At 42.5% G+C, this 26,162-nt stretch overlaps 1 protein-coding gene across 1 annotated transcript in view; it reads right to left on the reverse strand.

Moving 5' to 3' along the window:
- Positions 1–26,162, reverse strand: part of grid1a (glutamate receptor, ionotropic, delta 1a) — a 758,266-nt gene that overhangs the window by 283,301 nt on the left and 448,803 nt on the right. Inside the window, exon 3 of the mRNA XM_061968559.1 lies at positions 10,840–11,124. Coding sequence (XP_061824543.1) covers positions 10,840–11,124 — 285 coding nt within the window. The remainder of the gene's footprint in view (positions 1–10,839; positions 11,125–26,162) is intronic.

Raw genomic sequence — 26,162 nt, forward strand, 5'->3', positions numbered from 1 at the left:
TTATAATTGATTGTTTACGTTATTGTTGACTCAAACCATAACTTTTACAGTTTTACAAAAGTGCACTCCGTTTGAAAGAAGGAAAGTATTGGGGAAAAATGATAGCAATAATTATGTTAAAAATAACATTTACCGTATTTTCCGCACTATTAGCCGCACCTAAAAACCACAAATTTTCTCAAAAGCTGACAGTGCGCCTTATAACCCGGTGCGCTTTATATATGGATTAATATTAAGATTCATTTTCATAAAGTTTCGGTCTCGCAACTACGGTAAACAGCCGCCATCTTTTTTCCCCGTAGAAGAGGAAGTGCTTCTTCTTCTACGCAAGCAACCGCCAAGGTAAGCACCCGCCCCCATAGAACAGGAAGCGCTTCTTCTTCTACTGCAAGCAACCACCCGCCCGCGTAGAAGAAGAAGAAGCGCGCGAATATTACGTTTCATTTCCTTTGTGTGTTTACATCTGTAAAGACCACAAAATGGCTCCTACTAAGCGACAGGGATCCGGTTCATGAAAAGACGCAATCTCTCCATCCGCACACGGACTACTATTTCACAGCAACTGCCTAAAGACTTTCAAGAAAAGCTGGCTACTTTCCGTGCATATTGTAAAAACAAGATAGCTGAAAAAAAGATCCGGCCAGAGAACATTATCAACATGGACGAGGTTCCACTGACTTTTGATATTCCTGTGAACCGCACTGTGGATACAACGGGAGCACGTACGGTGAATATTCGCACCACAGGGAATGAGAAGTCATCCTTCACTGTGGTTCTAGCTTGCCATGCTAATGGCCAGAAACTTCCACCCATGGTGATATTCAAAAGGAAGACCTTGCCAAAAGAGACCTTTCCAGCCGGCGTCATCATAAAAGCTAACTCGAAGGGATGGATGGATGAAGAAAAGATGAGCGAGTGGTTAAGGTAAGTTTACGCGAAGAGGCCGGGTGGCTTTTTTCACGCAGCTCCGTCCATGTTGATAAACGACTCCATGCGCGCCCACATCACGCTGGTTTTTAATATATTATTAAAGTTTGACTGACCTATCTGACTGTTTTTTTGACATTCCTTTAGCGCAGTTAGATGCGGCTTACAACACGGGGCGGCTTATAGGTGGACAAAGTTTTGAAATATGCCGTTCATTGAAGGCGCGGCTTATAACCCAGGGCGCCTTATGGTGCGGAAAATACGGTATATTAAAATTTATTAATAATAAAAGTGGTAGAAAATGGATGGATGAAATAACAATAATACAAGCAACCAAGTCCAACACTACTCCAATATATGAAAGATGATAATTAAATGGGAATTTTTTTATTTTTTATAAAGTAGGTTCTTTCGAGGAGAAATTATGTAATACAAAATAATATTGATAACAAAACCATAATAAAAGTAATAGAACTACTACTATTAATAATGATTGATAATGTGAAATACCTGATATGGCAAACAAGTGAAAAATAATGTGTCATGACTTGGTCCTGGGGTTTAGTTTTTCTAGAAGGCAACGGAAAGTTGGCTCGGGCGAGACGGGAATGAAGGTACATTTTTTATTTAAACACTATAAATACAAAACAAGGAAGTAAACAAAAGGCGCGCACAATGGCGGAGAACAAACTATGAAACCAAACACTTGCACAAAGGCAAAAACTATGAACAACAAAAAACACTAACTGTGGCAATAGTAAATAAAACGTACTTGGCATGGACAAAAAGGAGCAGCGTGAACGATGGACATGAAAAAAGAGTCAGAAAAGTGCAGAGCATAAATGTTGGGATGTCACCAGAAAGACAAACTGAAAAACAATGAACTTAAATACTACAGACATGATTAACGAAAACAGGTGCGTGACTCAAAACGTGAAACAGGTGCGTGACGTGACAGGTGAAAACTAATGGGTTGCTATGGTGACAAACAAGAGTGTACAATGAGTCCAAACGTGGAACAGGTGAAACTAATGGGGTAATCATGGAAACAAGATAAGGGAGTGAAAAGCCAGAAACTAAAGAGTCCAATAACTAAACAAAACGTGACTTAAAACAAAACATGATTACACAGACATGACATAATGCCTTAAATATTTTCAAAATTAAATGATAAATAGTATCTTAAAATTTTTTAATATAAATGAAATTAAAATAAATCATAATAAAATGAAAAATAGGAATAGCTATATGATTGCATCTATAACTGTGAGGATGACAATACTAATAACACTACTACTACTGCTATTATTAATAATAATAATAACAATTTAATAACAGTAATAATGTATTAATAATAGTAATACTAATAGCAATTCTACTTCAGTGATAAAATATGTTATTATTTAAATAGTTGTTTTTTTAATGAAACGCGTTCTTCTCATGCAAAGGACAATTAACAATAATAATAAACACAATAGCACAAAGTACTACAACTACAGTAAGGAGTGAGTGCACTAATCTACGGTGTGGATGTGCAATAATGAAAACAAGCGAATGAATTAGTGCCCTAATTTAGTGTGTAGATGTGCACTAATGAATACGTGCACTAATCTAGGGTGTAGATGTGCACTAATGAAATATTGCACTAATTTAGTGTGTAGATGTGCACTAATACATAAATGCACTAATCTAGGGTGTAGATGTGCACTAATACATAAATGCACTAATCTAGGGTGTAGTTGTGCACTAATGAAAGAGTGCACTAATCTAGGGTGTAGATGTGCACTAATGAATGAGTGCACTAATTTAGTGTGCAGATGTGCACTAATGAATAAGTGCACTGATCTAAGTGTAGATGTGCACTAATGAATGAATGCACAAATCTAGGATGTAGATGTGCACTAATGAATGAGTGCACTAATTTAGGGTGTAGATGTGCACTAATGAATAAGTGCACTGATCTAGGTGTAGATGTGCACTAATTAATAAATGCACTAATCTAGGTGTGTAGATGTGCACTAATGAATAAATGCACTAATCTAGGTGTAGATGTGCACTAATGAATAAGTGCACTAATCTAGGGTGTAGATGTGCACTAATGAATAAATGCACTAATCTAGGAGTAGATGTGCACTAATGAATAAGTGCACTAATCTAGGGTGTAGATGTGCCTAATGAAAGAGTGCACTAATCTAGGGTGTAGATGTGCACTAATGAATGAGTGCACTAATTTAGTGTGCAGATGTGCACTAATGAATAAGTGCACTGATCTAGGTGTAGATGTGCACTAATGAATAAATGCACTAATCTAGGTGTAGATGTGCACTAATGAAAGATTGCACTAATTTAGTGTGTAGATGTGCACTAATGAATAAATGCACTAATCTATGGTGTAGATGTGCACTAATGAAAGAGTGCACTAATCTAGGGTGTAGATGTGCACTAATGAATGAGTGCACTCATTTAGTGTGCAGATGTGCACTAATGAATAAGTGCACTGATCTAGGTGTAGATGTGCACCAATGAATAAATGCACTAATCTAGGTGTAGATGTGCACTAATGAATAAGTGCAATAATCTAGGGTGTAGATGTGCACTAATGAATAAGTGCACTAATCTAGGGTGTAGATATGCACTAATGAGTAAGTGCACTAATCTAGGGTGTAGATGTGCACTAATGAAAGAATGCACTAATCTAGGGTGTAGATGTGCACTTACGAATGAGTGCACTAATTTAGCGTGCAGATGTGCACTAATACATAAATGCACTTATCTAGCTTGTAGATGTGCACTAATGAATGAGTGCACTAATCTAGGGTGTAGATGTGCACTAATGAAAGAGTGCACTAATCTAGGGTGTAGATGTGCACTTATGAATGAATGAGTGCACCATAATAATGCTAATATTTGTTCCTCATGTTAGTGGTTGACAACAATGCTAATATTAGTTCCTAATGTTAGAGGTTGACAATAATGCTAATATTAGTTCCTCATGTTAGTGGTTGACAATAATGCTAATATTAGTTCCTCATGTTAGTGGTTGACAATATTGCTAATATTAGTTCCTCATGTTAGTGGTTGCCAATAATGCTAATGTTAGTTCCTCATGGTGTGGTGATTCACTTATTTCACACTCTCATCTTCTCTAATTCTGTCATTAGAAGAAAAGCCAATGAGCAGAAGGTCACAGCAAACCTTCCATGAATGAGTCGACCAGTTAGTCAGCGGCCCTCAAGACTCCATGCAGGCTTTAATGGAGACGGAGTCAAGCAAGTCAGTGTGAAGCGCAGAAAATAACTCTTGAAAGCCTGCGCTCTTGTCAACTGGAGAGCCTTTTGTTTTGTTGTCCCAGCGATCCGTCACCGCCGGCAACCTTGGCCACAATTCACCCGCGCGGCGGGAGATTTCCTTTTGAGTTTGTCGCTGGCGTTATAAATGGCCTTCGCGAGCAGAAGTCAGCGCCTCGTCCCGAAGCACTTTAATCAATCACACATCTAATCCCTGACTAATGCCCCGCTGTTACGGCATCCCTATCGACCGTTAAGACACAGATCAACTTCCTGTTCAACCATGGAGACTTTTACTGTACGCACATCACGCTGGATGACAGTAAAAGCACAGTTGACTCGTCCCCAGCGGAAAAAAACATCTATAGTTATTTTTTTGATAAACAGTCATTAATGAATCTTTCAGCACATACACAATGTTGACATCTATAGTTATATTTTGATAAACAATCATAAATGAATCTTTCAGCACATACACAATGTTGACATCTATAGTTATATTTTGATAAACAATCATAAATGAATCTTTCAGCACATACACAATGTTGACATCTATAGTTATATTTTGATAAACAATCATAAATGAATCTTTCAGCACGTACACAATGTTGACATCTACAGTTATATTTCATCCATCATGTATCCAGCCGCAAACATCTCGTCAAAACAGACTGTTTCCCCCGAAGCCGAGCTTTTTGTCGAGAACATGTCAATTGCACTAAAAGACTAGTAAATCAATTCCATGTTTATATTTGAAGGACTTTGTTTCCAAAAAGGTTGAGAGAAGACAAGACGAGATGACGAAGAAAGGCAGTGAAAGGTAAGCAAGAGGCGGAACGAGAAAGAAAAAACATTATATGTTATTACTATTATTACTGTTATTATCACAAATAATGCTGTACACTCTTAGCGCTTCAGGTCAATAAGCAGCGTGGCTACAATTAGAGCAGAGTAAGTGCTCTTAAAATGGACTAGTTTGTTTTTATCCATTCTGTAGCTTTACAAGCTTTGAGATAAGATTCTGGACTGATGACTATGAAGTCGCACCGCTTGATGGATTGTCGGAGTATTACGACTACCATAGTCAGACGTACTGTGCTTCAACATACGCCATTATGACTTCCATAGTCAGACGTACTGTGTTGACACCAGCAAAGCAAGCCCAAAACTGTCCTTAGTTTTAGGAGCTATTTAGTCATTGGCTTTTACGTCATAATCTTAATTTTAGCATGAATACCGTATTTTTTGGACTATAAGGCGCACTTAAAATACTTTCATTTTCTCAAAAATGGACAGTGCGATTTATAACCCGGTGTGCCTATTATACAGAATAATTGGTTGCACTTACCGAACTCAAAGCAATTGTATTTGGTACATGGTGTAATGATAAGTGTGACCGGCAGATGGCAGTCACACATCTGAGATACTTGTTGACTGCAGGTTGACGCCAGCAAAGCAAGCCCAAAACTGTCCCTAGTTTTAAGAGCTATTTAGTCGTTGGCCTTTACGTCAAAATCTTAATTTTAGCATGAATACCGTATTTTTCAGACTATAAGGCGCACTTAAAACACTTTAATTTTCTCAAAAATGGACAATGCACCTTATAACCCGGTGTGCCTATTATACAGAATAATTGGTTGCACTTACCGAACTCAAAGCAATTTTATTTGGTACATAGTGTAATAATAAGTGTAACCGGCAGATGGCAGCTACACATAAGAGATACCAGCAAAGCAAGCCCAACATTTTGATGTTCCATTGAGAATATAGAACATTACACACAGTGCTCAATAATCTTGTTTTAGTACGACTTTGGTAAGCTACGAAGTCGCACCGCTTGATGGATTGTCGGAGCATTACGACTACCATAGTCAGACGTACTGTGCTTCAACATACGCCATTATGACTACCATAGTCAGACGTACTGTGCTTCAACATACGCCATTATGACTACCATAGTCAGACGTACTGTGTTGACACCAGCAAAGCAAGCCCAAAACTGTCCTTAGTTTTAGGAGCTATTTAGTCATTGGCCTTGACGTCATAATCTTAATTTCAGCATGAATACCGTATTTTTTGGACTATAAGGCGCACTTAAAATACTTTCATTTTCTCAAAAATGGACAGTGCGCCTTATAACCCGGTGTGCCTATTATACAGAATAATTGGTTGTGCTTACCGAACTCAAAGCAATTGTATTTGGTACATGGTGTAATGATAAGTGTGACCGGCAGATGGCAGTCACACATATGAGATATTTGTGGACTGCAGGTTGACGCCAGCAAAGCAAGCCCAAAACTGTCCCTAGTTTTAAGAGCTATTTAGTCGTTAACCTTTACGTCATAATCTTAATTTTAGCATGAATACCGTATTTTTCGGACTATAAGGCGCACTCAAAATACTTTAATTTTCTCAAAAATGGACAATGCGCCTTATAACCCGGTGTGCCTATTATACAGAATAATTGGTTGCACTTACCGAACTCAAAGCAATTTTATTTGGTACGTAGTGTAATGATAAGTGTAACCGGCAGATGGCAGCTACACATAAGAGATACCTGTGGACTGCAGGTTGACACCAGCAAAGCAAGCCCAACATTTTGATGTTCCATTGAGAATATAGAACATTACACACGGTGCTCAATAATCTTGTTTTAGTACGACTTTGGTAAGCTGATGGATTGTCGGAGCATTACGGCTACCATAGTCAGACGTACTGTGCTTCAACATACCCCAAAATGGCAATCATTAGCAGACATATTATTTTGTGTTTTGTTTGGCAATATTGAACCAAGAAAGTTATTATCAGGCGAAGAACTGCCTTCACTTGCGTCCAATTACTTTTACCCGCAACACTAAAAAGAATATGAAAGGTAGCGCTCATTAACGCACACCCAAAGTTAGGAGAAGGAACAACGACGTGGCGTCGTCGTATCGCCAATCAATTCTTTTTTCGCTCGTCAAGAAAGGCCGGGGCGTCCGCAGAGCCGCCGTAATGAGAGTGAAAAACTGGAATGGCGAACGTCTGAGACTTTTGGGACGATCTGGTCTTTCACGGAGCCTCAGATGATCCAATTAGACTGTAATTTGGCTCATTGTCGGTATGCTAATAAGCATCGCCCGCACTATTGTTTGCCTTAAGAGTGTCGCCTGACGAGGCAGATGATGGTCTTGTTTCCCAAGCACATCCGGGGAAGAGACAACAGAAAATGTTGAATATTGGAACATTTGGCGAAAAAAAAAGCCTTAAAGGGGAACTTCCCTTTTTTGGAAACTTGCCTATTATTGACAAGAACACATTTTCTCTAAATAGTGGACAACTGCTAGCAAGAGGCAGCTAACAACTGTGAGAATGAGATATTTTGAAGTGTTCTTTCTTAATCCATAGTCATGTTTAAATTCCTTCTCGTCACCTCCTTGCTTTTGTCTTATGTCCACTAGTAAACTCTTTGTTTTGTCTTGAGGGCTCCTGTTTGTCGGCCTACAGAGCCGTTTTGGCCAGTTCCTTATCTCTTTTGAAGAAGCAGCCGCGCTCCTTCCTGGGCTGGTTCCGCTCTACATAAGCGGACTCTTTTTTGTTTGGATTTAGACCTCGCTTGCTGATGCTATAGTCACATTGTAAGGGCTGGTCTCCTAAAAGCTTTAGTAAAAAAATGTTATGTATCTATGTAACTGCTGTGTACCCGTCCCGCCAAGAACCCACACACAGGCTGGATTGGATGATGTGGTTCTTTACTGGTAGCTGCAACGAGTGATCCGAACGCACATACACACAATATGTGGTTAGCACCTCCGCTGGTTTTGATGTCATTAGCAGAGTGCGGGAAGTCTGCTAACAGCTTTCGGTTTGCGGTCAAATTTATAGACTTTTAGGTACCAGCAGATGGCGCAATTGGACCTCTCATTGCTTAACAAAACAATATACATATTCTAGCAGGAATTTCACTCAAATAATCAAAGTATTTCCTATACCCGTTACATCTACATGTTACGTATCTACATGCATACTTGCCAACCTTGAGACCTCCGATTTCGGGAGGTGGGGGTGGGGGCGTGGTCAGGGGTGGGGCGGGGCGTGGTTAAGAGGGGAGGAGTATATTGACAGCTAGAATTCACCAAGTCAAGTATTTCATACACATATATATATATATATATATATATATATATATATATATATATATATATATATATATATATATATATATATATATATATATATATATATATATATATATAGAGAGATATCTACATCCTGAAAATATGCAAACAAAACTGTTTGGATAATTGATACTTCAAACTTGCATAAATAAATATTAAGGAATATAACATAACTTGGCTTCTGAGAGTTTCAAAATGTAATGAATAAAATGCTAAAGTTGTTGATAAACAAGCAATTATTTTAATAATTAAATATGGTCATTTTAAATGAATTATTATTCCATCCATCCATCCATTTTCTTCCGCTTATCCGAGGTCGGGTCGCGGGGGCAGCAGCTTAAGCAGGGAAGCCCAGACTTCCCTCTCCCCAGCCACTTCGTCCAGCTCCTCCCGGGGGATCCCGAGGCGTTCCCAGGCCAGCCGGGAGACATAGTCTTCCCAACGTGTCCTGGGTCTTCCCCGTGGCCTCCTACCGGTCGGACGTGCCCGAAACACCTTCCTAGGGAGGCGTTCGGGTGGCATCCTGACCAGATGCCCGAACCACCTCATCTGGCTCCTCTCGATGTGGAGGAGCAGCGGCTTTACTTTGAGCTCCCCCCGGATGGCAGAGCTTCTCACCCTATCTCTAAGGGAGAGCCCCACCACTCGGCGGAGGAAACTCATTTGGGCCGCTTGTACCCGTGATCTTGTCCTTTCGGTCATGAGCCAAAGCTCATGACCATAGGTGAGGATGGGAACGTAGATCAACCGGTAAATCGAGAGCTTCGCCTTCCGGCTCAGCTCCTTCTTCACCACAACGGTTCGATACAGCGTCCGCATTACTGAAGACGCCGCACCGATCCGCCTGTCGATCTCACGATCCACTCTTCCCCCACTCGTGAACAAGACTCCGAGGTACTTGAACTCCTCCACTTGGGGCAAGATCTCCTCCCCAACTCGGAGATGGCACTCCACCCTTTTCCGGGAGAGAACCATGGACTCGGAGTTGGAGGTGCTGATTCCCATCCCAGTCGCTTCACCCTCGGCTGCGAACCGATCCAGTGAGAGCTGAAGATCTTGGCCGGAGGAAGCCATCAGGACCACATCATCTGCAAATAGCAGTGACCTAATCCTGCAGCCACCAAACCGGATCCCCTCAACGCCCTGACTGCGCCTAGAAATTCTGTCCATAAAGGTTATGAACAGAATGGGTGACAAAGGGCAGCCTTGGCGGAGTCCAACCCTCACTGGAAACGTGTCCGACTTACTGCCGGCAATGCGGACCAAGCTCTGACACTGATCATACAGGGAGCGAACTGCCACAATAAGACAGTCCGTTACCCCATACTCTCTGAGCACTCCCCACAGGACTTCCCGGGGTACACGGTCGAATGCCTTCTCCAAGTCCACAAAGCACATGTAGACTGGTTGGGCAAACTCCCATGCACCCTCAAGGACCCTGCCGAGAGTATAGAGCTGGTCCACAGTTCCACGACCAGGACGAAAACCACACTGTTCCTCCTGAATCCGAGGTTCGACTATCCGGCGTAGCCTCCTCTCCAGTACACCTGAATAGACCTTACCGGGAAGGCTGAGGAGTGTGATCCCACGATAGTTAAAACACACCCTCCGGTTCCCCTTCTTAAAGAGAGGAACCACCACTCCGGTCTGCCAATCCAGAGGTACCGCCCCCGATGTCCACGCGATGTTGCAGAGTCTTGACAACCAAGACAGCCCCACAACATCCAGAGCCTTAAGGAACTCCAGGCGGATCTCATCCACCCCCGGGGCCTTGCCACCGAGGAGCTTTTTAACTACCTCGGCAACCTCAGCCCCAGAAATAGGAGAGCCCACCACAGCTTCCCCAGGCCCTGCTTCCTCATAGGAAGACGTGCTGGTAGGATTGAGGAGGTTTTCGAAGTATTCCCTCCACCGATCCACAACATCCGCAGTCGAGGTCAGCAGAGCACCATCCCCACCATACACGGTGTTGACATGAATTATTATGATAATTTAAAATCAATTATTTCAAATATGTTTATTTTAATGTATAATTCTATGGCTGGATGTAATAAGGAGTCAGGAAAAAATACAAAGAAAAATACAATTAATTTTGATGTTTTTAGCAAAATATAGTAAAAATTTTTATTTTTTATTTTTTTTAATTGATAAATATATTTATTTTTAGGTAAGATAAACATAATAATACAATTTATCTCTAGTCTGGATGATTTAGTTCTTGTCACCCTGTTGTCCTCACTCAGGTCCGCATGGAGCTGGAGGGGGCGTGGCCTCCAGCTCCGGCTGAAAATCGGGAGATTTTCGGGAGAATATTTGTCCCGGGAGGTTTTCGGGAGAGGCGCTGAATTTCGGGAGTCTCCCGGAAAATTCGGGAGGGTTGGCAAGTATGCTACATGTTACGTATCTACATGTTCTGATTCAGTTCCTGGCAATATTGAAATAACCAAACCCGAAGTGTCCCAACTTACCGTAGTCGCTCTCGTAGAAGATGATGAACTTCTGCCAGTGCAACTCGGAGACCAGCGTGAGCAGGACGTCGTTGAGGCGGACCGGGGGACGGGCGGCCAGGGTGTAGCTCTCCCCGTCCGGGCTGGGGTTGAGCTGGCAGGCCGCCCGGGGGGCGCCGTCCCCGTTCCTCTGGATGAAGAGGTGGGGGATGTGCATGGCGTCGGTCAGGGACTGCAAGGCGCTGGCGGCGGCACACCCCGTGGACGTGACCAGGGCCAGGATTCCCTGGTTCATCAGCTCGCATGCTGAGCAAGAGAGGAGACAGAAGTTGGCGGTTGAGTACATTTCTTTACTTACTACTAAAAGACAAGTTGTCTATTTTATTTAAGGACTAAATGACAATAATAAATCAAAAAGTGTCTAAATACATTTGGTACCGGTACTGGTACCACAATATTGGTATTAGGACAACACCAGTCCACGCCAGTTGCACATTTTAGGACCGTCTCCATGACTTTATCCATCACACTCAAGTCATTTCTCCATTTTGTTGACATCTTTGTTTGTGCACAATCTAAATGGGTGCATTTTGTTGGCTGCTGAAAGGAGGATGAAAGAGCAGCTGAGAAGTCTGCAGCGGAAGAAGTCAGGAACTATGATCTCATGGCCAGGCTTTCAAGGTAAGTGTCTGGGTGTCTTCTTCGTCTTCCTCGCCCACACGCCTTGCTCGGTTTTTGTGGATTTTTGTCACCAGCACGAATCCGATTGTACAACAACAGGCGAGTTTACGGAAGAAGTCAACATAAGCGGACCCATTTCGCAGAGAAACGAGCCTCTTCATACCGCCGGCTTTAGGGATGAGAAGACCTCCATGAGTAGGAGACCTTACATTTTTACTGGTCTTGTCACACCCTGCCGGGCAGGAGGGCAACAAGGCAGAGCGGCTGGATCAAAAGAGACGTCGACGACGCTTTGCTGAACCACAAGTTGCTTACTTACAAGTGAGTGTCATTAAGCAGGTCTGCAGTACCTGGAGGAGCTCCGGTCAAAAAATTAAGGCCTCCTTTTACCATGAATTGATTAACGTGGACCCCGACTTAAACAAGTTGAAAAACTTACCATTTAGTGGTCAATTGTACGGAATATGTACTGTACTGTGCAATCTACTCATAAAAGTTTCAATCAATCAATCAATCCTAACCTGGAGAAACCAAACCATCAGTTATATATTCCTTCTTTCTCTGTCTGGGTGTGCGTGCTAAGTCAGGACAAGACAACCTGACCATGTAAGGTGATGTTTGTGTGTAAGTGTCTGCAAAACAACTGCTTTAGAGTGTCCGCCCTGAGATGGGTAGGTCGTGAGTTCATACCAAAGACTATAAAAATGGGAGCCATTACCTCCCTGCTTGGCACTCAGCATCAAGGGTTGGAATTGGGGGTTAAATCACCAGAATGTTTTGTGGACTTGGAGAAGGCATTGGACCGTGTCCCTCGGGAAGTCCTGTGGGGAGTGCTCAGAGAGTATGGGGTATCGGACTGTCTGATTGTGGCAGTCCGCTCCCTGTATGATCAGTGCCAGAGCTTGGTCCGCATTGCCGGTAGTAAGTCGGACACGTTTCCAGTGAGGGTTGGACTCCGCCAAGGCTGCCCTTTGTCACCGATTCTGTTCATAACTTTTATGGACAGAATTTCTAGGCGCAGTCAAGGCGTTGAAGGGATCTGGTTTGGTGGCTGCAGGATTAGGTCTCTGCTTTTTGCAGATGATGTGGTCCTGATGGCTTCATCTGGCCAGGATCTTCAGCTCTCACTGGATCGGTTCGCAGCTGAGTGTGAAGCAACTGGGATGAGAATCAGCACCTCCAAGTCCGAGTCCATGGTTCTCGCCCGGAAAAGGGTGGAGTGCCATCTCCGGGTTGGGGAGGAGATCTTGCCCCAAGTGGAGGAGTTCAAGTACCTCGGAGTCTTGTTCACGAGTGAGGGAAGAGTGAATCGTGAGATCGACAGGCGGATCGGTGCGGCGTCTTCAGTAATGCGGACGCTGTATCGGTCCGTTGTGGTGAAGAAGGAGCTGAGCCGGAAGGCAAAGCTCTCAATTTACCGGTCGATCTACGTTCCCATCCTCACCTATGGTCATGAGCTTTGGGTTATGACCGAAAGGACAAGATCACGGGTACAAGCGGCCGAAATGAGTTTCCTCTGCCGGGTGGCGGGGCTCTCCCTTAGAGATAGGGTGAGAAGCTCTGCCATCCGGGAGGAGCTCAAAGTAAAGCCGCTGCTCCTCCACATGGAGAGGAGCCAGATGAGGTGGTTCGGGCATCTGGTCAGGATGCCACCCGAACGCCTCCCTAGGGAGGTGTTTAGGGCACGTCCGACCGGTAGGAGGCCACGGGGTAGACCCAGGACACGTTGGGAAGACTATGTCTCCCGGCTGGCCTGGGAACGCCTCGGGGTCCCCCGGGAGGAGCTGGACGAAGTGGCTGGGGAGAGGGAAGTCTGGGCTTCCCTGCTTAGACTGCTGCCCCCGCGACCCGACCTCGGATAAGCGGAAGAAGATGGATGGATGGATCACCAGAAATTATTCCCGGGCGCGGGCCACCGCTGCTGCTCACTGCTCCCCTCACCTCCCAGGGGGTGATCAAGGGTGATGGGTCAAATGCAGAGAATAATCTCGCCACACCTAGTGTGTGTGTGTGACAATCATTCGTACTTTAACTTTAAGTCATAACTCAAATGTTGGCGTTTAGCTAGACAGGTAGTCTTTTCTCAAGCATATGGTTATCACTTTTGCATTCCAAAGTGTTTTCCTACGAGAAGTGATCCAATCCACCTGCGAATGGAAAACTAAGGGGCCTTATGTTATCATGTTGTCATGTCTGTGTGATCATGTTTTGTTTTAGTCAATGTTTTGTTTAGTTATTGGACTCTTTAGTTTCTGGCTTTTCACTCCCTTGTCTTGTTTCCATGATTACCCATTTGTTTCACGTTTGGACTCATTGTGCACTCTTGTTTGTCACCATAGCAACCCATTAGTTTTCACCTGTCACGTCACGCACCTGTTTCCACGTTTTGAGTCACGCACGTCGTTAATCATGTCTGTAGTATTTAAGTTCATTGTTTTCAGTTTGTCTTTCTGGTGACATCCCGGATTCATACCCCTGTCACACTTTTACCTCTGCGCACTTCATAGTCCATGCCAAGTAAGTTTTTTTTTTGTTTATTAATGCCACAGTTAGTGTTTTTGTTGAATTGTTCACGTGCAAGTCTTTTTGTTTCGTTAGTCAAGTTTGTACATCCGCCTTGAGCGCGCTTTTTGTTCCTGTGAGTGTTATGAATAAATATAAATATATATGTATTTACCTTCACGCCATGACCAGTCCAGCTTTACTTGCATCTCGGGAAAAGAAACACTGACACATGTGTTCAAACTGAGATACCACAGTTTAATTAAACCCGGTGGTTTGCTTTCTCCAAGGTGAACGTAAACGTTCACCATATGTAGAACATAATATGAGCTAATTAATTCACTTCACTTACAAGTTTTGAAAAAGGGAAGTAAGTACCAATTTGCTGCAGTGTTGTTGGATTCTAATTGGATTGGCCCCTAGAGGGGCCGCAGTGAAATATCAGTTTCTCAGCTGTGGTCTGTATTGGTACTCAGGCGTAATACACTTTTCCACCACTTGTGGCAGTAATGACGAAAGCAAACAAACAGAAGAAGTCTGGGGATAAAGTCATAAAAAAGTTTTTCAGGCGCAAAAATGATGACTAAAATGCACAGTTTATTCAAGAAACATACATATTTGTATCTATGATGAGTTTCATTCGGATGTATTTATTGTAGTACTGCGTAATTGTATGACAATGTATGTTCAGTCAGTTCTTATGAGTCCCTTCTTTTGCACTATTCATTATTGTAATCAGCCTGACCTAAGCCTCGGTAATAACCTTTGTGACGAACACATGCTTTAATATCGTTTGACAAGGGTAATCTGTAAGAAGGTTAGATGTATTTGAATACAATTTAAAAGATTACTAGTTCAGTGTTAATATCTGAGTGGGCCCCGGGCCTCTTTGTAGTGGCAAAGCTGGGCCCCGAGCAGGCCCGGCCCTAACCAATCTGGCGCCCTAGGCAAGATTTTAGGTGGCGCCCCCCCACATCGGCAGTGAAGTGTATATACTCACAAGAAACCGAATAGCTTTGTCTTTGACCTTTTTTTTTTAACTTACAACTATACCTAATATATAAAGGGGTGGAAAAGTGACTATTACCTGCAGGGCAAACATTAGCTAACCAGAAGGCAATAACAATGTAAACAAAAAACACCTGCTTAAAAGATCTAATACAAATGTCCCTGAGGAATGTAAGGTGGGAGTACTGTAATTACCTAACGTTACATTATTATTTTCCATAACAATTTAGCCCCCTCCACAATATTAACCCGACGTTAAAACAGAACTAGCTATTTATTGATTAGCAATTGCCGAATCATGTAACATTAGCTTAATGCTAAAAAGCCAGGTTACTATCACATTCTGTAACAGACAAATAATTTCATGTAGGCTAACGTTACCTACCTGCTACCTCTGTCTTTTCTCGTTTCTACTCCTCTTCTTTTCTCTTTTTTCTTCCCTGGGCACCTGACAGTTTTGGCCGTTTTGACATCTTGTGTTGATTTTTTGATGTGGTGACGTCCAAAAAGAGTCATGATACGGGAAGGGAGGGGGCGCACCGTGCGGGGGGGGGGGGGGGGGGGGGGGGGCGTAATGTTGTAACAAATAATATTTCTATTAAATAGGCTTTACTTTGCATTTTAATTAACGTCGGATTATTTTTTGTATTTAGAAATAATAGTACCAACTTTTTTTTTTTTTTTTTTCTCGAACATTTGTGGCACTGGCGTGGCGCCCCCTGATGGACGGCGCCCTTAGCATTTGCCTATACGGCCTATGCCACGGGCCGGCCCTGGCCCCGAGGTGAAAAAGGTAAAGAAGCCCTGATCTACAGAACATTCTGGTCTTTGGACTGTCTTCAGAAGCGGCAGCGGCCACAAATCTGCTTTTACAAAGACAGGAAAGTGATAATAATAACAGTTTTTCCTGCAAATGACCTTTTCGGGTGTCATATTTTACGAGCATCTCTGTCATGTCTGCTAAAGCGGGGACTTTTTATTCATCGGCAGAACCTGATGAGTTGGTGGATTTAGATAAGAGTCTGCATCCATTCATCCATTGGGTGGGGGCGTGGCTAAGAGGGGAGGAGTATATTTACAGCTAGAATTCACTGAAAGTCAAGTATTTCATATACATATATATATATATATATATATATATATATATATATATATTAAATACTTGACTTTCAGTGAATTCTAGCTATATATATATTTATTTTATTATATATATATATATATATATATATATATATATATATATATATAAAAGAACAGAAAACGGAACGACATCATCTGGTACAACCCCCCATACAGCAAAAACGTCTCAACTAACATTGGACACAAATTCCTCAATCTGATTGACAAACACTTTCCCAAAGACAACATCCTAAGAAAAGTATTCAACAAGAACAACATTAAATTCAGCTACAGCTGCATGAACAATATACGACAAATCATCTCAAACCACAACAAAACAATTGCAAATGAGCCGTCGGCCCTCAGACAGAGCGACTCCAAAACCAACAAAGGATGTAATTGTCGAAAGAAACCTGATTGCCCCCTCAACGGGGGGTGCTTACAAACATCAGTTGTCTACCAATCTAAGGTAACACGCAAGGACATTAACACATCCGACACATATGTAGGATTAACCGAGGGAGAATTCAAAACCAGATGGAACAATCACAAGGCTTCTTTCAGGAACCAAAACCTGCGAAATACCACAGAACTCAGCAAACACATTTGGGACCTCAAAGACAATAATGTTGAATATTCAATAACATGGCAAATTCTTGCATCCAGCACACCTTACAATAGTGGTAATAAAAGATGCAACCTATGCTTGAAAGAGAAACTGTTTATTATTTACCGTCCAGACCTGTCATCCCTCAACAAGCGCAGCGAAATTGTAACAGCATGCCGCCATAGACGGAAACACCTCCTAGGTAACACATGAGCCAATTACCACGCCCCTACGCCAGCCTGTACCCACCCACTCTGTGCCCTATAAAAACCATGGTATGCGAATACTCCCATTAAAATCTCCTGACGATTGAGGGTACCCGCCCTCATGAAACAGGCCTGTAGAGATGAAATAGTCTTGTGATTTTTTTTCCCACACATACATATATATATATATATATATATATATATATATATATATATATAAATAAAATAAATACTTGAATTTCAGTGTTCATTTATTTACACATATACACACACACATAACACTCATCTACTCATTGTTGAGTTGAATTGTCCATCCGTGTTCTATTCTCTCTCACTATATTTCTAACCATGCTGAACACCCTTTCGCAGGTACCCAGAAAGGTTTCGAGTACCACCAAAAAAAACTTAATCTCTGAAGACAGTATAAAAATATGAGTTTAAAGGTGTACAAATACTGTTTGTATAATAAGCATGTTATTGTTTACAAATGAGGGTTAAGAGTTCAGTACTAAAAAAAAAAAAAAAAAGAATGTGGCTTAAGGACAGTTTTTTAATTGAGCTGCTGCATTTTTTGGGTTGGGTTGTTTATTTCTTTTGAGTAACTTCTACATTTCTAAAAGGGGAGGAATGTAATAGAGTGATCTATGTTTGTCTGTTGCCATCTCCTGGTGAATGTTGGCTATAGCGTACTGGGGTTACTTTTTGGTTGGCCAACGACTTACGTTACCTGACGTCAAGTGTGTGAGTCTGTTCTGAAGTCTACAGTAAAGCGACGTACTTCATCACCTCGCCTGTTTATTGCCTCCAACTCAATATATTACAACAGCATTGCTGTTTACGGTAGACAAACTGCTTTACGGTAGAATAAAACGTGACTGCTGTTGTTGTGTGTTGTTGCCGCGCTGGGAGGACGTTAATGAAACTGCCTAACAATAAAGAAACCAAGAACTCGCCCTCCATCATTCTACAGTTATAATGTGTTTGGGCAGGCACGCTGTTTATATCGTGGGAAAGCGGACGTGAATACAGGCTGAAATTGAAATTGATTGCTAAAATTAGCTGCATTGCTCGCCACCTCGAACGAGACGATTTTGACATGTTAGAAAGCAAAAAAAAAAAAAAAAATCCCCCCAAAAAGTGCAGTTCCCCTTTAAGTGTATTTACCTTTCTACACAATACGTGTGCTAAAGAATGGTCCCTCCTCCATCCCTGCAGTGGTGTTACAAAACAATGGCTGCTGGTGTGTCAATCCTCCTTCTCAGCGTGTTATTTAGTTGCCAGACCCTGTTATTGGGATTCATGGCGTCTTAATGTAGTCGCACTTCATTTCCAGCCTTCCTCCTGCTGCCATCAATATTGATTTGCCTTCACCGCCTTCTTTGTACCTGTAGTTTGCCCACATCGTCAAGGATGGACTTGAACAAGATTGTTGTTGTTAAAAGCAGACGTCTCATTGGCTGCTCCTTGCTAAATTGTTAGCGCAGACTATATGAAAGGCTTTGAGAGCGTAGATGGCTGTTGTTGTGTGCCATGTGCTGTTGAAGTGCAATCTGTGTGAAGAATTGTGTTTGTTGGTGGAACAGGCTATGTTTTTGTGGTAGTTTTCCTGGAGATGCAACTCCTCAGTCAATAGCGTTTCGCCCAGGTGATGGTCCGAATGCTTAATGGACGATACGGGGTGGATTGGGGAGAAACAAGCTCACTCTGGTTGGAAGAAAACATGCAACTTTTCTGACTAGAATTGAACGTTCCCCTACCGAAAATCAGGAGCACTGTGGCAAATAGGTGCAAGCCTTTGACCACAAACTTAGGGCCTGTCCCCACAGAATCGTTTTTGGGTGAAAATGGTGACGATATGTATTGTGTCAGCCAGTTATCCTCACGCAAACTAAGTTTTTGGTGGTCTGAAATTTTTGAGAACCTGTCAATGGTGGCAAAAAATGCCCCCCATGGAGAAAAGTAGCCCTATCAAACTTGTCAATAGCGGTCACCTGTTTATTGTGGCCAGTCTTGTTGGAAGAAAGCATGCAATTTTTCTGACCACAATTGAACGTTCGCCTACCGAAAATCAGGAGCACTGTGGCAAATAGGTGCAAGCCTCGGACCACAAACTTAGAGCCTGTCCTCACAGAACTGTTTTTAGGTGGAAACGATGATGATATGTACCGTGCCAGTCCGTTGTCCCCACCCAAACGGCTTTCTGAAATGTAGGTTTTTGAGAATGTGTCAATGGGCAAATAGGCTGTTCTAGTTTTTATTTTTTCCATGGCTTCCCCGAACTCCTCCCATGTCCGAGTTTTTGCCTCCGCAACCGCTGAAGCCGCACACCGCTTGGCCTGTCGGTACCTGTCAGCTGCCTCAGGAGTCCTATGAGCCAAAAGAACCCGATAGGACTCCTTCTTCATGGAAAACGACTTCCAGACGGCTTCGAAGCGATTCTGGACCACCATCCGCCGCCTCAGGAAGGGGAAGCAGTGCACTATCAACACCGTGTATGGTGAGGATGGTGTTCTGCTGACCTCGACTGCGGATGTTGTGGATCGGTGGAGGGAATATTTCGAAGACCTCCTCAATCCCACCAACACGTCTTCCTATGAGGAAGCAGTGCCTGGGGAATCTGTGGTGGGCTCTTCTATTTCTGGGGCTGAGGTTGCTGAGGTAGTTAAAAAGCTCCTTGGTGGCAAGGCCCCGGGGGTGGATGAGATCCGCCCGGAGTTCCTTAAGGCTCTGGATGCTGTGGGGCTGTCTTGGTTGACAAGACTCTGCAGCATCGCGTGGACATCGGGGGCGGTACCTCTGGATTGGCAGACCGGGGTGGTGGTTCCTCTCTTTAAGAAGGGGAACCGGAGGGTGTGTTCTAACTATCGTGGGATCACACTCCTCAGCCTTCCCGGTAAGGTCTATTCAGGTGTACTGGAGAAGAGGCTACGCCGGATATTCGAACCTCGGATTCAGGAGGAACAGTGTGGTTTTCGTCCTGGTCGTGGAACTGTGGACCAGCTCTATACTCTCGGCAGGGTCCTTGAGGGTGCATGGGAGTTTGCCCAACCAGTCTACATGTGCTTTGTGGACTTGGAGAAGGCATTCGACCGTGTCCCTCGGGAAGTCCTGTGGGGAGTGCTCAGAGAGTATGGGGTATCGGACTGTCTGATTTTGGCAGTCCGCTCCCTGTATGATCAGTGTCAGAGCTTGGTCCGCATTGCCGGCAGTAAGTCGGACACGTTTCCAGTGAGGGTTGGACTCCGCCAAGGCTGCCCTTTGTCACCCATTCTGTTCATAACTTTTATGGACAGAATTTCTAGGCGCAGTCAAGGCGTTGAGGGGATCTGGTTTGGTGGCTGCAGGATTAGGTCTCTGCTTTTTGCAGATGATGTGGTCCTGATGGCTTCATCTGGCCAGGATCTTCAGCTCTCCCTGGTTTGGTTCGCAGCCGAGTGTGAAGCGACTGGGATGAGAATCAGCACCTCCAAGTCCGAGTCCATGGTTCTCGCCCGGAAAAGGGTGGAGTGCCATCTCCGGGTTGGGGAGGAGATCTTGCCCCAAGTGGAGGAGTTCAAGTACCTCGGAGTCTTGTTCACGAGTGAGGGAAGAGTGGATGGTGAGATCGACAGGCGGATCGGTGCGGCATCTTCAGTAATGTGGACACTGTATCGATCCGTTGTGGTGAAGAAGGAGCTGAGCCGGAAGGCAAAGCTCTCAATTTACCGGTCGATCTACGTTCCCATCCTCACCTATGGTCATGAGCTTTGGGTTATGACCGAAAGGACAAGATCACGGGTACAAGCGGCCGAAATGAGTTTCCTCCGCCGGGTGGCGGGGCTCTCCCTTAGAGATAGGGTGAGAAGCTCTGTCATCCGGGGGGAGCTCAAAGTAAAGCCGCTGCTCCTCCACATGGAGAGGAGCCAGATGAGGTGGTTCGGGCATCTGGTCAGGATGCCACCCGATCGCCTCCCTCGGGAGGTGTTTAGGGCACGTCCGACCGGTAGGAGGCCACGGGGAAGACCCAGGACACGTTGGGAAGACTATGTCTCCCGGCTGGCCTGGGAACGCCTCGGGGTCCCCCGGGAAGAGCTGGACGAAGTGGCTGGGGAGAGGGAAGTCTGGGCTTCCCTTCTTAGGCTGCTGCCCCCGCGACCCGACCTCGGATAAGCGGAAGAAGATGGATGGATGGATGGATAGTTTTTATTTTTATTTTTTTTAATGCACTGTAGCACTTTGAGGTTGCTTGCTCAATGTAAAGTGTTTTTACAAATAAAATCTATTATTATTAATTATTTTTGCAAGCCTGATAGGTGCCATTTTGGGGTCCTTATACACACACCATAATAATATTGTATGTTGAAGCACAGTACGTCTGACTATGGTAGCCGCAATTCTCCGGCCGTCCATCAAGCGGTGCGGCTTCATAGCTTACCAAAGTCGTACTAAAACATCTTGACAGATCTTTGAGTGTCGTGTGTAATGTTCTATATTCTCAATGAAACTTCAAAGTTGTGGTGTTGTTTACTGGCGTCAACCTGTGGTCTACACATATCTCTTATGTGTGACTGCCATCTACTGGTCACACTTATCCTTACACCATGTACAAAATAAATCTGTTTAGGGGTCATTTAGCACAACCAGAATTAATACATACATTAGGCACACCAGGTTATAAGTCGATTTTTGAGAAAATTAAAATATTTTAAGTGTGCATTATAGTCGGAAAAATACGGTATTCATGATAAAATTAAGATTATGACGTAAGGCCAATGACTAAATATAAGTAAATAGCTCTTAAAACTAGTTTTGAGCTTGCTTTACTGGTGTCAACCTGCAGTCCACGCGTATCTCTTATGTGTGACAGCCATCTACTGGTCACACTTATTATTACACCATGTACCAAATTAAATTGCTTAGGGGTCGGTTAGCACAACCAGAATTAATACCGGGTTATAAGTCGATTTTTGAAGAACATTTAAAGATGTTAAGTGCGCCTTATAGTCCGAAAAATATGACTTAGTAGATCAGGTTGTATTTTCGCCACGCTCCTGTGAGAACCCTGCGTGTGACTGAACCATTAAGGAGTGGTACTTGCTGCAGTGTGCTCAAACCACCACCAGGTAGCATCTGTGAGCAGATAATACTGCATCATCTCTTTCTGGGTGGTGCATTCTTCGGTTATCTATCGCCCCCAGAGTCTGTTGTTGATCTAGTGACACATGCAGATAACATATTTATAATGGGGGAATTTAATACTCCATCAGACCCTCCCTGTTGTGGGATCTGAGCCGAGGACATGGTTGTTGCTTGTGCAGCCCTTTGAGACGCTTGTGATTAAGGGCTATATAAATACATTTTGATTGATTGATTGGTTCACACATTCTTCACTCATGCTTAAAGTGAAGGATGAGGCAAAAATACAAGTTTCAGGAAAACTCAAGCACAAGTGTGAACGCAGCCTCGACAGGCGGATGTAATGAATGTCTGGAGAAGAACCAGGCAAGGAACTTCTTTGAGTCTTACAAGAATCTTTGTTCTTCATGATGCACCAAAGTGTTCCTGATGGCTTTCAGACTTAGAAACCGGTCCCCAGAAGAACGTGGCCCAATCCCCGCACTTGAAACAGGATCGTGCTGAAGTTGTTGCGTAGAATGCCACTGGGAGACTCCGCAGGGGGGCTTCCTGTCAGCCACACTTTTGACTGACACGCTTGGAAATATGTTCATCAGCCGAGCTTAAGACCGCCGCTTCTTATTTCTACTTACACGCGTCACCCGGACGGGAAAAAATGTACTCTTTATCCTCTTAGGGTGGATCAGGACGTCTGGCGGGAAGCGGGCCAACGATCTTTGAAGGATGGAAGCGTCAGCCGCAGCATTATTAATATGTCAGAAAAGGAGTTTTGTCTGGCTGGAGCTAAATTATATATCATTGTGGATAGACTTGAAGGGCATATTTGTCATCCATTATTTATTGACTTGTTGGACAGCTCCATCAGCGGTCTGAAAGGATGATAGAGCGGCAAAACAACGCCGTATCCAAATAGTTTCCATTTGAGTGAGTGAGAATATGACAAGGAAAGGTCTGCTTTTTTATTCAGCTTTCCGTTGTTGTTGTTGTTTCTGATGTTCTGGAGCGCAATCCAATTAGAAGACACCTTCTAATGGGGTTGTACGGTATACCGGTACTGGAACAGTACCAATATACCATACTATAACGGTAACGGGTGACATTGCTGGTTTTGCGAGCACCGGAGCATGTTCGGCAGTGCACATACACTGAGTACTTACAAGAAGACACAGTGTGTGGACAGAAAATTGAGAATGGACACATTTTGAAGATATAAAGATAAAGAAGTGATTCCCCCATTATAATTATATTATATGCATGTGTCACTAGATCAGCGACAAACTCTGAAACACCCTCAAGAAGAGGTGCTTTAAGACATGGCCAGCTAGCTAGCAGTTAACATACATCCACTTTGTTTTAGCTACTTCTAAATCCCTCAATTCTGACCTACATGTTGACAAATAAAGTGAGTTTCTGACAAGAAACATTATCACTGGAGGACATACTTGCCAACCTTGAGACCTCCGATTTCAGGAGGTGGGGGGTGGGGCGTGGTCGGGGGTGGGTTGGGGCGTGGTTGGGGGCGTGGTTAAGAGGGGAGGAGTATATTGACAGCTAGAATTCACCAAGTCAAGTATTTCATACATATATATATATATATATATATATATATATATATATATATATATATATATATATATATATATATATATATATATATATATATATATATCTACATCCTGAAAATATGCAAACAAATCTGTGTTTAGATAATTGATATTTCAAACTTGCATAAATAAATATTAAGGAATATAACATAACTTGGCTTCTGAGAGTTTCAAAATGTAATGAATAAAATGCTAAAGTTGTTGATAAACAAGCAATTATTTTAATATTTAAATATGGTCATTTTAAAAGAATTATTATGCAAATTTAAAATCAATTATCTCAAATATGTTTATTTTAATGTATAATTCTATGGCTGGATGTAATAAGGAGTCAGGAAAAAATACAAATAAAAATACAATTAATTTTGATGTTTTTAGCAAAATATAGTAAACATGTATTTAGTTTATTTTTTATTTTTTGATAATAAATATATTTATTTTTAGGTAAGATAAACATAATAATACAATTTATCTCTAGTCTGGATGATTTAGTTCTTGTCACCCTGTTGTCCTCACTCAGGTCCGCATGGAGCTGGAGGGGGCGTGGCTACACCTGACATCCACTGTAATGATACCAAGTACAAGAGCGTATCTAGTCGATACTACTGTGATTACATCGATATTTTTTTAGCATTACAAAACCTTTTTTCCTTTTTCAAAAACGTATAGTATGTTTATAAAGTCAGTAAATATGTCTTTGTATATGACCAATGTATGATCCTGTAACTACTTGGTATCAGATCCATACCTAAATGTGTGGTATCATCCAAAACTAATGTCAAGTATCAAAGAAGAGAAGAATAAGTGATTATTACATTTTAACGGAAGTGTAGATAGAACATGTTAGAACAGAAAACAGTGCGACACCTACCCTTTACATCAATATTTCTTAACCATATTATTATTGGTTCATTAGGTATTATATTTTATTGTACGATCCTGTAACTACTTGGTATCACATCCATACCTAAATGTGTGGTATCATCCAAAACTAATGTCAAGTATCAAAGAAGAGAAGAATAAGTGATTATTACATTTGAACAGAAGTGTAGATAGAACATGTTAAAACAGAAAATAAGCAGATATTAACAGTAAATGAACAAGTAGATTAAAAATCAAATTTTTACAGTTTGTCCCTCATAATGTGTAGAAAATAATAGGTGTATAAATGACACAATATGTTACTGCATAGACTAATTAGGAGTCTTTGTTTGTTTACTTACTACTAAAAGACAAGTTGTCTATTTTATTTAAGGACTAAATGACAATAATAAACATATGTTTCATCTACACTAACATTTGTTGTTAATTAAGACAATAATGACATTGTTTGTGGTCTCCTTTACTTAGAAAAGTATGGAAAAGTATTGGAATACATTTTGGTAGCGAGGCAACACTAGAATGAAGTCAGTCAAACGGAGCAGATAACAGCACGACCACCACCACGTATACAGCAGGGCATCCTCTGAAGGCAACATGACTTCCTGCTTGTGCTGCCAAGCATGTCAAAGTCATTAGTCTCTGCTCAGCTGTGACACCCAGGACAATCATCTTTGCTTCTTCCTATTCCTTGTGGACATGATGAACTGTAAACAATTTGCGAAACAACGTTGGAAATAAGCGACTGAGAACTTTGGCACTTATTCAGAGTTGTGGACTGAAAAAATAAGTCGAGATGTAAAATTCACCCCAGAAAAGACTTTTAGGCCTTTTTTCCCCCCAGCAAGTTTCAGCAGAAGACCACTTTTATCTCGCCGGCTGACCTCACCTTCTTATTGCGTAATGCATGTTTTGTTATGGGACGGCTTTACTCCAAAATGTAATTTAAAAAAAAATGGTCCTCAAAATTCTCCACACAATACCCCATAATGACAATAAGAAAACTTATTTATTTTTTACATTTTTAAATTTTAAATTCCTAAATGTATTTAAAAAAAAAAATAATAATAAAAAAAACACATGTACATAAGTATTGACAGACGTTGCTCAATACTTTGTTGATGCACCTTTGGCAGGAATTCAAGCCTTGTATCTTTTTTAACACGATGCCACAAGCTCGGCACACCTACAGTATCTCTGGGCACTTTCAAACATTTCCATCATTTTGGAAGGTTTTCTTTCAGGATGTCTCTGTATATTGCTGCATTCATCTTTTCCTCTATCCTGACTAGTCTCCCAGTTCCTGCTGCTGAAAACCAGCCCATACCATCATGCTGCCACCAGCATGCTTCGGTGCCTGGTTTCCTCCAAACATGACACCTGACATTCACGCCAAATACTTCAATCTTTGCCTCATCAGACCAGAGAATTTAGTTTCTCATGGTCGGAGAGTCTTTCAGGTGCAAACTTTGGACTAAGAAATGGCTTCCGTCTGGTCACTCTACCATACAGGCCTGATCGGTGGATTCTCCCCTGTCCACAGAGGAATGCTGCAGCTCTGACAGAGTGACCATGGTCTTGGTCACCTCCCTGACTAGACTAAGATGAATGCAGCAATGTACA

This window comes from Nerophis lumbriciformis, linkage group LG02 (assembly GCF_033978685.3).
Source record: "Nerophis lumbriciformis linkage group LG02, RoL_Nlum_v2.1, whole genome shotgun sequence".
Classification (NCBI taxonomy): domain Eukaryota; kingdom Metazoa; phylum Chordata; class Actinopteri; order Syngnathiformes; family Syngnathidae; genus Nerophis; species Nerophis lumbriciformis.